A 14,315-nucleotide genomic window follows, 5' to 3' on the forward strand; every position below is an offset into this window, starting at 1 on the left:
GCAGTGTTCTTATGTAGAATTAAGACCCATTCGAAAACAAGCAGGATAACATTTGATGGAATCTTGTCCCACTGGCCTGAGAAAAACTCGGAAAAGGGCACTAGGGTAGTAAGAAATTGCACACAGGCCCTGCCACCTTGGGTAGGGCACAACTTACTGTTTTCGCAGCTGTACTGCCTGCCTACTCAAATCACAGGCAACAGTGAGGCCAAAGAAGATAAGCCCCTTGTGAATAAGCCCTACCCAGCAGCAAATGGAGTTTTCTTTTTTAAATTATTTTTTCCAGGCTGCCAAGGGGTAGGCAGATTTAAGAGCACCAAAATCTTGGAGCAGCTAAGTTCAACAGCTGCCTGGATCCTTGTCCCATATCTAGCCAGGGTGAGGAGTCTAGGGGGTGCGGGAGGGGTAGGTGTTTGCTTCTCGGCCTCAGAGCCCTCTGCCAGACCTCTCTCTCCTTTAGTTGTAACCTCAAGCATTACATTAAACTTCCTAGGGGCCAAGGAATCAGAGGGGCAATGCATAGTTCCGACTGCCAACTCCTCCAGGTCCTGGGCCATGTCTCCACCATCTGGGAGAAGAGAAACAAGTACCAGTGTGTATGCATGTCAACAGCTGGGAGTAGGATACCTAAGAAAGTCTGTGAGAATCGGCTGTCACACAAGAGATGGCAAAGAGAGCAAAGGTATCATCAGTTCAGTTCAGTCGCTCAGTCGTGTCTGACTCTTTGCAACCCCATGAATCGCAGCACGCCAGGCCTCCCTGTCCATCACCAACTCCCAGAGTTTACTCAAACTCATGTCCATCGAGTCGGTGATGCCATCCAGCCATCTCATCCTCTGTCGTCCCCTTCTCCTCCTGCCCCCAATCCCTCTCAGCATCAGGGTCTTTTCCAATGAGTCAACTCTTCACATGAAGTGGCCAAAGTATTGGAGTTTCAGCTTCAGCATCAGTTCTTCCAATGAACACCCAGGACTGATCTCCTTCAGGATGGACTGGCTAGATCTCCTTGCAGTCCAAGGGACTCTCAAGAGTCTTCTCCAACACCATAGTTCAAAAGCATCAATTCTTCGGGGCTCAGCTTTCTTCACAGTCCAACTCTCACATCCATACATGACCACTGGAAAAACCATAGCCTTGACTAGATGGACCTTTGTTGGCAAAGTAATGTCTCTGCTTTTTAATATGCTATCTAGGTTGGTCATAACTTTCCTCCCAGGGAGTAAGCGTCTTTTAATTTCATGGCTACAATCACCATCTGCAGTGATTTTGGAGCCCAAAAAATAAAGTCTGACACTGTTTCCACTGTCTCCCCATCTATTTGCCATGAAGTGATGGGACCAGATGCCATGATCTTAGTTTTCTGAATGTTAAGCTTTAAGCCAACTTTTTCACTCTCCTCTTTCACTTTCATCTCTTCACTTTCTGCCATAAGGGTGGTGTCATCTGCATATCTGAGGTTATTGATATTTCTCCTGGCAATCTTGATTCCAGCTTGTGCTTCTTCCAGCCCAGCGTTTTTCATGATGTACTCTGCATATAAGTTAAATAAGCAGGGTGACAATATACAGCCTTGACGTACTCCTTTTCCTATTTGGAACCAGTCTGTTGTTCCATGTCCAGTTCTAACTCTTGCTTCCTGACCTGCATATAGGTTTCTCAAGAGGCAGGCTCAGGTGGTCTGGTATTCCCATCTCCTTCAGAATTTTCCACAGTTTATTGTGATCCACACAGTCGAAGGCTTTGGCGTAGTCAATAAAGCAGAAATAGATGCTTTTCTGGAACTCTCTTGCCAAAAGTTATCATAAAAAGTCATAAAGAGCAATCAATAAGATGCTTGGCTAAGAACCAGCCATTTTTTGTGATAAGGATGCTGAATCCCTTTTTTTGCTGTTTGAGCTTTTAATAAGCCTCGTGCCTTTTTTTCCCTTTGCTCCGTATCTGGGCAGCTGATTTTTTAAAAAGGGGGGGGGGAATTCTCTAGTAGTTTAGTGGCTCAGCGGTAAAGAATCTGCCTGCAGTGTGCAGGAGACACTGGAGATGTGGGTTCAACTCCTGGGTGGGGAAGATCCCCTGGAGGAGAAAATGGCAACCCACTCCAGTATTCTTACCTGGAAGATCCCATGGACAGAGGAGCCTGGCAGGCTACAGTCCATGGGGTCGCAGAGTCAAACTCGACTGAGTGACTAAGCACTGACTGCCCTTAGTGGTTAAGACGCCACACTGCCAAAGCAGGGGCACAGGTTTGATACCTGGTTGGGGAACTAAGATCCCACACGCCATGTGGCAGAGCCAAAAGATAAACAAAAAACCCTGGGTGCTCCCTCCTCTGGTGGGAGGTTCCACCTGTGTGTGCTGGCTCTACCTTGTAACCACAGTAACACCCCAAGCCAGTGTCTTCCTGGCTCTTTTTGGCCATTTTCCAACCAGCTGGAAGGTCTTCGCTGCTGTTACAGACAGCCTCAATTATATAAATAACAAACTTTGTCATAGGTGTGGGGGAAAACAATACTCTCATTAACTATTGAAAAGACATGTTTTAGGACAGTTTGCCAGTATCAATAGTTTAAAAGAGCATATGTATTGAGTAGGCAATTCTACTTAAAAGAATTATCCTAGAGAGATAATAGATCTAGGATACAACCCCACAGGGTCAAAATTACATGAGTAACTTTTATAAGTTTAGATAGACCCAAGCTGGTTAGCCCTGCTGCCAGGCCCATTCTAGGTGTTTGAGGTTTGCATTCAGAAGGGAGGGGATAACTGCTAAGGCAACCAAGAAGCTGGGAGGGCAGGGGATTAAGAGCACATAAGCCAGAGAATTAGCCTGGGTTAAAATATGGGACATTTCCTCCCTCACCTTCTTTAAACCTGCTACAAAAAATTTTTGAATGCCCACTGCCAGAACTGAAAGATCAATTCTGACGGTTTTTAAAAAAGGAATATTTTCCTCAGAAGCAATGTTAGAAAATGAGTTTTTATGAGCTTTATATATATATATATAAAGTTTAGGTGCACTGAATGTGGGTTATTAAGTTCTTAAGCAATTAGCATGGAAAATTAACACCATACATTAGTACTCTTTATATGGGAAGATGGTTTCTTTTTGTTTTTAAACTTTATTTTTTATTGGGGTACAGCCAATTAACCATGTTGTGATAGTTTCAGGTAAACACTGGGGGCACTCAGTCATACATATACATGTATCCATTCTCCCCCAAACTCCCTTCCCATCCAGGCTGCCCCATAACATTGAGCAGAATTTCCTGTGCTATACAGTAGGTCCTTATTGGTTATCCATTTTGAATATAGCAGTGTGTAAATGACCTTCCCAAACTCCCTGACTATCCCTTCCTCCAGGCAACCATAAGCTTGTTCTCTAAATCTGTGAACCTCTGCATTGTAAGTTCATTTGTATCATTTCTTTTCAGATTCCACATAAGGGGTGCAGTATGATATTTCTTTCTCTCTCCCTTTCTTACTTCACTCAGTTTGACATTCTCTAGGTCCACGTATGTTGCTGCAAATGGCATTATTCCATCCTTTTTAATGGCTGAGTAATATTCCATTGTATTTATGTAACACATCTTTATCCATTCCTCTGTTGAGGGACATTTAAGTTGCTTCCATGTCTTGGCTATTGTAAACAGTGCTGCAATGAACATTGGGGTGCATGGGATCCTTTCAGATGGTATCTTTCTCTGGATATATGCCCAGGTGTGGGATTGCAGGGTCACATGGTAGCTTTATTTTTAGTTTAAGGAACCTCCACACTGTTCTCCACAGTGGCTGTACCAATTTACATTCCCACCAACAGTGTAGGAGGGTTATGTGAAGATGTTTTTCAGTATGAAACAACCACCTTACAAGCTAATGTAAGTGTGACTCAGTTATTATGAGAACAATAAATACTGCCTAGTACCCAGTTCTGGGAGAAACACAGCAGTATATTATGAAAAGCTGTTCCTGCCACCTTCCTAGTACTTCGCTCTCTGAAACAATTTACAGGATTACAGAACACCCAGGAGTAAGCAGGCTGATCAAACAAAAACAAACCTTTTAAAATTCTGCTCAAAATTAACCAGTGATTCTCTGAGATAAGTGACTGGACACTTTTTCTCCCCAGAACTCCCTTCCCCTTTTGCACCTACCAAGGAAAAACAAAGACAACAATGTGAAAATAATTAAAAAGATTTAAAAACCATTTACTCTTTACTTTTATTACAATAAATATTTATCAATAATAGAGTTAAAACAATTTTAAATTAAAACCTACTGCATTACTTTTGGGTTTCACAGCAGCAGAAATAAAACATAAATTCAGTTGAGAGCGCAAGGCTTCCAGAATCCAGTGGCAAGAAACAGTCAGGTCTTGATTATCTGGGCGAGCAATGGGGACCAGGAATACCGATGACACAAAACGAATGGTGAAATGCACACCTGTACCCTGTTTGCACATCAAATTACCTAAGACCTTACAACATTCCAGCTAAGGAATTTAAGCAAGTTGTGACATCCCACTTCCCACAAGAGCTAGTTTCCCATCAAGCTCAAGAACGCAACTGCTCCAGGCACCGACTTCTGGCCAGGAATGGGCCCACCATCATTCAAACCCTGGAAGCCTCAACTGTGGTAGAAGCAACCATCTTCTCACAAGTTTTCTAACTCACACAATCCCTGGTGAAAGGGAAGCGGAAAGTAACATATGTCGAGGCCTTTCTTGGGGACTAAGATGAACGGCAAGTAGGAAAGCCTGGAGATGCAGATAAGGAACAGGCTTCTCAGAGTTACAGGGTGCATGCAGATTAAGTCAACATGAAGAAAGAGTCTGGTGAGGGCTCATCATCTTGCTGATAATCAAGAGTAGACTGCGCGTACATATGAATACATCATACATATATATGCACAGAGAATATATGTGTATATATTAAATATGTAGGCATACACACACCACACATAACCAGATAAAATAAATGCTATGTTATTTGCTATGAACACGGGCAAGTCCTAGGCAGACCAATTACAAACATGTTCAATTAAACAACTTGAAAGGGAAAATAACTTTGTGTTCCTTTCAACTTCTTCTCTCACATATTCCACTTGTAGCACACATTCCAGTTACTGAAGTGGTACTGTTTCTAGGTACCTGAGGGGATGGGAATCATCCTTCTGTTTCAGAATACTACAGCAAGCAAACTGCAACAGGACCAGGCTAAACAAATCAATAATTGATTTGGTCATGATTCCCACCACCTATTCTTAGTCACAGGGCATGAAACTTTACTCAGAAAAGTGTCGATTTCTTTTCCTACCATTGGCTACAAATTTAATCTATTCTGTTAGATGGGAGGGGAAAGGGAGAATGCAGGTCGAAAGGAGTTTATACCTCAGCAACTGTTTACTGCCTTCCACTTTACCCAGAGGAAATAATACTTAAAAAAAAAAAAAAAAAAAAACCCTGAAATTTGGAGTTTAATACTGAATTCTGCTTTTTTGGCGTATTCCAGAAAGAGCAAACGATTACCTGTAGCTGGGTCTTTGTCTCCTGAATAGCTGCTCTAATGGGATAAGTTATTTAAACAAAATAACCTACCCAAAAATGTTCATACTGTGGGCAGTCTTAATTAGTACTTACTAAACTAAGTCTGGGGATCGGGTGGAGAGGGAGGTGGGAGGGGGGACCGGGATGGGGAATACATGTAAATCCATGGCTAACTCATTTCAATGTATGACAAAAACCACTGCAATGATGTAAAGTAATTAGCCTCCAACTAATAAAAATAAATGGGAAAAAAAATAAAATAAAAATAAATAAATAAACTAACTCTGATACAGAATGATACCAGTAATTCAAACGGATTAATAATGCAGCATTCATGGACCTCATAAAATTAAAACAGGCCCCTCCTATAATCTGATTAGTAACATTAAGTACTGAACATGCTTCTAGTCAAGAACTTACTCCGTGTGTTTCAATAAAAACTAAAATCAATTCCAATTCTATTATCCATAGCAACTGCTTAAGAGAAGACTTTAGCCTAAGAGTCACAAGGCATCCACAGCATTTAGCCACCCCATGGGTCTCCAAAAGTGTCTCTGGTTACAACATAGCATTAGGTACTCCATGATGATGATCCAATTCATATGCTTTCAAAATAACACTGCTCTGATTTAATCTGGTTTTCTAAGAATCATTCTATGAAGAGTAAGACAATACTAGTAGACCAGACAATACTTCTGTGTCCAAACAGACTCTCCCTAAGACAAGCCCTTGTTAAAATATTCTAAAACCAGCCCATGTGCCATTTTCCAATTCTGGGAATCTGGCCTTTCTCTCCAAATGCAAATGCCAAAACTTCTTATGCTACCCGAAATATTAGTTCATTTAAGATATGTCTGGAAAAAAGCAAGTCTCTCCTTAAAAACAATCAGCTAGATTACTGTCTCTCGCATATTTATTAAAAAGGAAAGCATTACTAGCATGCAGCTTTAAAAGGTTGTTTATTGTGCACCACAGAAACAATGGAAATGAATTAGCCAATAAGTCCAATTCCCATGGCTCCACACAAAGGAAAAAGTAAATACACTGCCACTTTCTCTGGAAAAGCTAGACAACCATGATTTACCATATATCCTAAAGCAACTGTCTGCCAATAGGTATCTGTACCACTGACAAACATGAAAAGAAAAACACACAAATCACCTGGGTTACATAATAAAGGAAAATCTGAAAATTACTCAAGCTTCCTAAAATGTACAGGACATCATACTTTCAAGTTTCACAGTGATTAATTTAACACCATTTTACTGTTAAAACTGTCACTTAAAAGGTATATGTCAAAGTGCTTCAAATGCAGCATACTAAAAAATCTCCCTGGAAGCTTCTAGTACTGGCAGCTCACTGAAGGTTATTCACCCACAGGGTGTTCAAGAATGGGCACACGGCCTTACAAGGACATCTCATGGAACAAAGAAAATTCCAATCTGATTTCACAAATTTCCTATAGCGTGCTCCAGCAAGTCCAGAACTGAAGTCAAGATAAAGGCCACTCTGAACACAGGAATCAGCACAATCAAAGATTTCTGTATCTGTTTTTGGCTTATTGGGGGACCCAAAGTCAAAAGATCTAGTCCTTCAGATTTACTTTGTTCTCTCTGGCACGTTCCCACTCCTTGCCTAGGCGAGAGATCTAAGGCCATCAGGAGATCTGAATGTGGCAGGGTAAAGGGGGCGACTGGAGAAGGAAATGGCGACCCACTCCAGTGTTCTTGCCTGGAGAATCCCAGGGACGGGAGCCTGGTGGGCTGCCGTCTATGGGGTCGCACAGAGTCGGACACGGCTGATGTGACTTAGCAGCAGCAGCAGCATAGGGGGCGACAAAGCAAGGGGAGTCTCTGTTCCATGTGGTGGCTGGTTAAAGGGAAACCCAGGGGAAGAATGAAGAGGAAGAGTTACAAACAGGTTTCCTGTTCAGATATTAAGAGGAGAAGTAGTCTTTGATTCAAACACTTTCAGATTACTTTTTCATTCTCCATAGAGTACAGAATCAAAGCCTGCTTTGGAAAGCAAAGTGAAAAGTGAAAGTGAAAAACGCTCAGCGTGTCCGACTTTGTTACCCCATGGACTGTGCCCATGGAATTCTTCAGGCCAGAATATTGGAGTGGGTAGCCTTTCCCTTCTCCAGGGGCTTCCCAACCCAGGGATCGAACTGGGGTCTCCTGCATTGTAGACAGATTCTTTACCAATTGAGCTATCAGGGAAAGCAAGATACACTCCAAATGCTTTTGGACTGACTACAACATAAATTAATTCTCTGAAAACTTAACACTTAGGAAACTTTTAAATTCACATCTGAACTTCAAATTAATGGAGGAAAGACGATTTACATTGTGACAGTTTTGAACTGTGCACTGCAGTAGCATCATTGTGCACTGAAGTGATCTCTTCTTCTCCTTCAAGTGGACACCATCTATGCTTGCTTTCTCCTTTGCATGCTCCCCCAATACCCAGGATCCAGGTCATGATCGGTATTCTTTCAGGAACTATTTAGAATTGGTGCAGCCCTAGACATGCACTCCTCTTCCCAAGAGCTCTATATTAAAATAGGTAACATGTTGGTAACAGTACTGTAACATTCTAGGCCATAATCAGCATCAAATCTTTTTAAAATTACAAGTAAAAGTAATTTAACCATATTATTAAAATGCCAGGGAAGACTATTTTACTTCTTGATTTGGAAGTTATTCACTCTATTACCTTTAAGACTAAAACCCATGAACTACATCTGTTACACATTAAGGGAGAAATGTTGGTTAAATTGTGGCAATTTTAAACTGTATGTAGATTACACTAAGACCACGAATGCTATTAAAAGATCATAAAAGGGAGCATGAATATACTCAGATATTTTTTAGATTTTTTAGATTTTTTTTAGATTTTTTAGATTTTTCTATCCTATGCCCCACTTCAAACACAGGGGAATTTTCTGACAAGCATGAAAGGACATTTTTCATACCATAACCTGAAAAGAAACTTCCTACAGGTCTAGGTAACTTTGGTCAGAAGAAACAGAAAGCAAACCTCTGGCCTGGCTAAGGCACTCTGTTCTGAAATGGACAGAAAACATACATGTATGACCAATTATGCCACTTGCTCCCCAAAAGGCAGCTCAGTATATGCTAGGAGAAAGGGTGGGGTGTGAAAGCACCCCAAAAAATCATGCATAAGCCTGAAATACCTTTTATACTTTGGAAAGGTTATGATCATTGGTGATAATGTCAGTTCACAGAGCTCTTTGTAACAAAGTCCTGCTTCAGTTGCTATACCATAGATGACAAATAGGGGCTTTCTTGATACACTTCAAGACAGCAGACTAAACCAAAAAAAGGAGTCAACAGTACACTAAAGAGTCGCAAGTCTACAGTATTCTGAAACAGTTACTCACTTTTCTTTTTTTTTTCGTTACTCACTTTTCATCTTTTATCTTCCTGACATCCATCTTTCTTTCATCTCATGATGCCAATGAAACTGACTACAGCATAATTCTTAACCACTACGGGGAAATATGTTATCAAGTATAGGCACACAACAATTTTCAAATAAACCTGATGCAACAGGAAAAGAGCAGAAACACACTTTGAGGTAAAAGAGACCCAAAATTACAGGACATGACCCTATGACAGAAATAAAGGGCTTTTTTTTTTTTTTTTTTACTATACTGTACAAAGCGACGAAAGCCTATGGTCCAAATTTGCCATTTTATAAATATTTTTCAGCTCTTACATAATACAGATGAATCTCATTTTTGTATACAAAGTCAACAAAACAAAATGATTAGCTTAAAATCTTAAAGCAAAGGTTTGTTCCTGACCCAAATTAACACTTTATCCAGCTCGATTTTACAGATGACACAGAACAAGGTATACAAAAGATAAGAGTTACTTTTACTCAATTAGCTCATTCTCTGACCTCCAAGATGGTAATTTAAATAAACATGGAATCACTATCCATGTTTTCCTGTATTAATTACCCAACTATTTTCAGTGTTCATTTTGGTCTCAGAGAAAGTCACAGAATACACCTCAAACTTTACAATTTTTTAAAAACTGAGTACAGTTAGCTCCATGATGCTTCATTTCTAATAACTTGATAACAATGATTACAATTCACAAAGTTAAAAACTGAAATAATAATTACATGGTTATTTTTACAAAGTGGCAGACTAAAATCCAACAAAAGAATACACTATAATTAAATTTAATGATGGGCACATTTATAGATAAATAATGATTATGGTTTTAATTACATTATCAACACAGTGGTGCCTATTTTATCCAAGTGCAATCCGTCCAAAAAAAAGGGTTTAAGATACACTCTTCATTCAAGCACAAACTTCATTCAGTGGAAAATAAAAGAAAATCAGCCAGTAAATTTCACCACCACCAAATTAAATTAAGGAGACAAAATCAGAAAGAAATAGAATATCCACATTCATGAAAAGCTGTGGTCATAAAACAATCACATGAAAGTAAAAAGAGATTTTTATGTTTGTCAGTAAACCTCAAAAATTATTCCAAGTCATATTAAAGGGTGTAAATACTCAGTAAGGCATATATATCAAAACTTTTCTTCAGGTGGAGAAGTGAGCAAGTTGGGAAAAAGAGAAGTTCTATGTCTTTATCTTGTATGAAATAAAAAAACACAGCACTGTTTCCACCACAGAAAGAGATAAAGGGAGATAGGAAGGACAAATTAAATCAGAAATCTAGTTTCGTAGCAACATTCACAGTAGTAATTTCATAGTGAGGTTCGTGAGATTCCTAACCCCTAAGAAACTTTTTTTCTTATAAGGAAGTTAATCTATGTTCCTCACAAGTAATTTTTCTAAGAATGGGACTATCACATGCATTCATATGATCATAGTTCATAGGCACCAAATCTCAGCAAGTTGTAGCTGAGGGGGAAAAATGCCACGTTTAAACACTGAACCATGCCAATGAGTGAGCCATAATTACAATCCATTCTCTATTAAGTCTCAATAAAATATTTTTCTTTAAAAGAAAATTAAACCACTTATTAAGATCTGTTCCATAACAAAGAGAGCCAGAATACTGGAGAATTTAAATATATATATATTAGCTCTCTTAGCACATGAGAACAAAAGGCATTTTCATGGGAAAGTGAAACCAGTATTTGGCAACTGTATACTGTTCTCTAATCATTTGGCATTCTTGCTGAAAGTGACTTGCTCTTATCTTTTCCCTACATTAGATCTGGGGTACTGACAGCTTCCACAGCTAAAGACTTACTGCTATTGCTAACTGCTGCTAGGTCGCTTCAGTCGTGTCCGACCCTGTGCGACCCCATAGACGACAGTCCACCGGGCTCCCCTGTCCCTGGGATTCTCCAGGCAAGAATACTAGAGTGGGTTGCCATTTCCTTCTCCAAAAGACTTACTACTAAGTACCAAATATGAAAATATATTGGGTCCTCTGAACGTTATGTGTTCCTAAACAAATATGAGGGTTTGAAAAATAAAATCCAAGCATTCAACTCTGTATGAAACAAAACATTATGGACTCCTAAACAACAAGGAACATTTTGCTGGGCTATTACATTTAACCAAAACAACACATGGTTTTATAAAAAAGTAAGCTGGGAATTAATAGGTCCAATATTCCACAAGTTCAGATATGTATCATTCCTGCTGTCCAAGTACCACATACACACTGAGTTCACACTGAGTTCCCATGTTTGTTAAGCAGGTCAGTTTAGTTCAACGGTGATGGATGAATATTTACAAGCATCTTATTTACAGTACTTCTTTCTGTAGATTACAGGCCAATATTCTTTTCTTCCACTCCTAGTCAATCTGAATTTGGTTTTCTCAATGAGAAGGGGTAAATGTGAAAATGGTTGCTCAGCTGCTTTACCTACAGAAAACCAGAACATGAGGCAATGACAAATACATACATAATTTCTTTAAAATGCATACAGAATTCACCCTCTGGAAACAATTTACTGGCACAGCAAAAATCATTAGAAATGAAGTGGTCTCCCTGGACTAGGATAGCGGTAGAACTAGCTGACCAAGTGAGTACTAGAACTATCCTGGGAAAGTTAGGACTTATACCTGGGTCTGCCCAACTTCAAAATCTAGTCTTTCCAGAGCCTCCCAGACCACAGAGCCTTACATTCAAATCTACTGAAAAATTATAGGGTTAGTTGATTTATACTATCTAGCAGATCAAATATTTACATATATGGTTAGAGTCAATGTTCACCTTCTTACAAGGCTTCTAGGCAATCATTCCTAATTTCATGTAACAGTATAAAGCTAGATGTGTAAATTTTTGATGGTTTAAGCCATGTTAGTTAGGGTATCCCTACTAGAGGGTAGGCAAGAGCAAGGTAATGTGCCAGCTAGCAAGTATTGTTTACTTAATACTTTTTAGTTTCATTCTCATTCTTAATATTTACATTTCAATAGAAATAATGAATGTTTTTGTGTGGTTCAGCAAGTTTTACCTTCTGGTCAGAAGTTGTAGAAGTGTTAAGAGAGTAGAAAGACAGTCAAAAAAAAGATGTTCCTAGAATTTTTTTCAGTTAGTGTGTGCTTATATTTTCCAGATTTTTAACAACAAAAATGTACTGCTTTTGTAATTTAAAGATAAACATGTTTTGGTTTGGTTTGGCGTGTGTATATGGAGTGTGTGTTTTCTAAAGATATACTTCTGAAGGATCATAGTTAAAACAATTATGAAAGACGCTGGCAACTGTATTCTACTTCATGCATATGACTGATGAATAACAGAATAAAAGCTTAAAAATGTTGATATAAAGCATGTAACACTAAATTTGCACGAACAAAAACCTAAATGACTATGTCTTCATGTCACAATTCATAGACTTATGATTTTTTTTCATCTACTTTGTTTCAACAAATATAGGCTACTTTGGGGAGAAACACCAAGGGAAGGAACATACACAAGGTATAAAAAATTGTTATCAAGCATGACAGATGTCCCGTTTGGCATTTTGTTTCTCAAATTGACTCACAGCAAGGTTCTTTTCAAAACAAACATATCAAATAGAAGTATTTTTAAAGCCATAAAAATATGAATATCCTTCCACATGACCCGACTGCTATGAAATTATCCTCAAAAAACAAAGCAAATGAAGGAAATAATATTATTACAGGTTGTTCACTCCAACTTTATTTATAATAGTGAAAATCTGCAAAGAATCTAAATGATTAAAATAACTGGGTCATGGTTAAGCACACTGACATTAAGTAATTTCCTTGACAGAATACTCTACAGCAATTAAAAATCATAAATACAAGACCATGCTAAGATATGTAAAATAATTACAAAAGAATGCTAAAGTGTAAGGAAAGAGGAAATAAACTGCATGGTTCTGACTTTCATTTTATTGTATGGATCTTGGTCCATTTGTCCTGAAAGCAGTTTCTTATTTTAGAAAAGAATATTAAGGTTTGCAGAAGACTTCTTAAATCTACTTTCTTCTATATTTCCCCTCATGAAAATGTGCCTGAAGCTAAAGAAGCAAGTTTAGAAAAAGATAATCAACAAATGGGATTACTTTGTCTGATATAATTAAAATCGCCAAAAATAAATAAAAGCGCGAAAGAGCTTATAATTCTATTACTGAGGAAACGGTTTACATTTCTTCTCATTTAAAAATAAGAACTAATTCCTCACAATAATTATCCAGCTTTTAAACTATTGGTAGTTTAAAATACTACAACAATATCTGGAATCATACACCAGGATATTATCCAAAATTTAGAGAATATCCCAAAATTCTTCCACTTACTCTAATAAGCAAGCTTCTTCTGAAATTTTCTCTCACCTGCATTCCACTATTTAAGAAGCAAATGAACCAATTCTGCCCTAGCTTACTCACCACTTGTACTCCATAGTGGACATGAGCCAAAGTGAAAGCAGCCGTTAACGTAAACAGGAGAATGCTCTCAACGTAAGGGGTTACTCCTACATTCACCACCATGACAATCACAAAAAGAGGAAGCAGCAACCAATTCAAAGTTGGGCACCGGGTACTGCTCATTTGACAAACAATCAGCTGACACTTGAAGTTATTTAAGAGAAAGAGAGAATAATAATTTAATTAAAGTTCTAGTCACTCTAACATTTAAAAAGCATTCAAATAGTTGAGCCAAGATATGTATTAAAACATTACATTATTATCAAGTTCCATAATTCTCAAATGCTCAGGAGTTCAACTGGACCTCTACCCCAGCCTCCAAACCTACGGACCCTCAGACTGGAAGATAATTTAGTAAGGATGCCATAGAAGGCATTCGACTCGATAACAGTTTGGATAAAATAAATTTCTCCCAATTTTAAGATTCTACAATATATATGAAAATAATTTTTTCAGAACAGCCTCCCACAACACCATACAACTCAATTTCTTCAAGGTGATGAGGAAATGCTACCTCCAATTCAGTCATACCATCACAGAAAACACCTCAAAACCTCTTTGGCTCTCTTTACTTCAACACCTTACTCAAATATAGTTTTATTCCTTCAGAGATACTTTTTGTACAATATGCTAATGTTTTTAGATCTTTAGATGAAATCAGTATGACCTAAGATAGTAAACACATGGTATAGACATAGAAACATAAACTTGGGGGCTAAGTTAAAAAATAAAAACTTATTAACGACCTAGCCTGAGCTAGAGCACAGGCTTCCTGGCAGTCAGGACTATAGGGTCTTTTCTCAACCCCTCCTGATCATTCCTCCCTGTCTGCACTCTTGCTGGGCTATAG

At 38.6% G+C, this 14,315-nt stretch overlaps 1 protein-coding gene across 3 annotated transcripts in view; it reads right to left on the bottom strand.

The window, feature by feature from the left end:
- Positions 1-4,190: 4,190 nt before the first annotated feature.
- The window catches only part of SELENOI (selenoprotein I), a 45,260-nt gene continuing 35,135 nt past the window's right edge, over positions 4,191-14,315 (bottom strand). For 2 of the 3 annotated variants that reach the window (XM_020913855.2, XM_020913854.2), the window contains exon 9: positions 13,520-13,609. Coding sequence is in view for 1 of the 3 variants with exons in the window: in XM_020913853.2 (XP_020769512.1) it covers positions 11,332-11,430; positions 13,427-13,609 (282 nt within the window). In the remaining 2 variants the exon portion in view is untranslated. Of the gene's footprint in view, positions 11,431-13,426; positions 13,610-14,315 lie in introns of those variants that run through there. The other variant, XM_020913853.2, reaches the window with a different exon arrangement.

The sequence above is a fragment of the Odocoileus virginianus genome, chromosome 2, assembly GCF_023699985.2.
Source record: "Odocoileus virginianus isolate 20LAN1187 ecotype Illinois chromosome 2, Ovbor_1.2, whole genome shotgun sequence".
In the NCBI taxonomy this organism is placed as follows: Eukaryota; Metazoa; Chordata; class Mammalia; order Artiodactyla; family Cervidae; genus Odocoileus; species Odocoileus virginianus.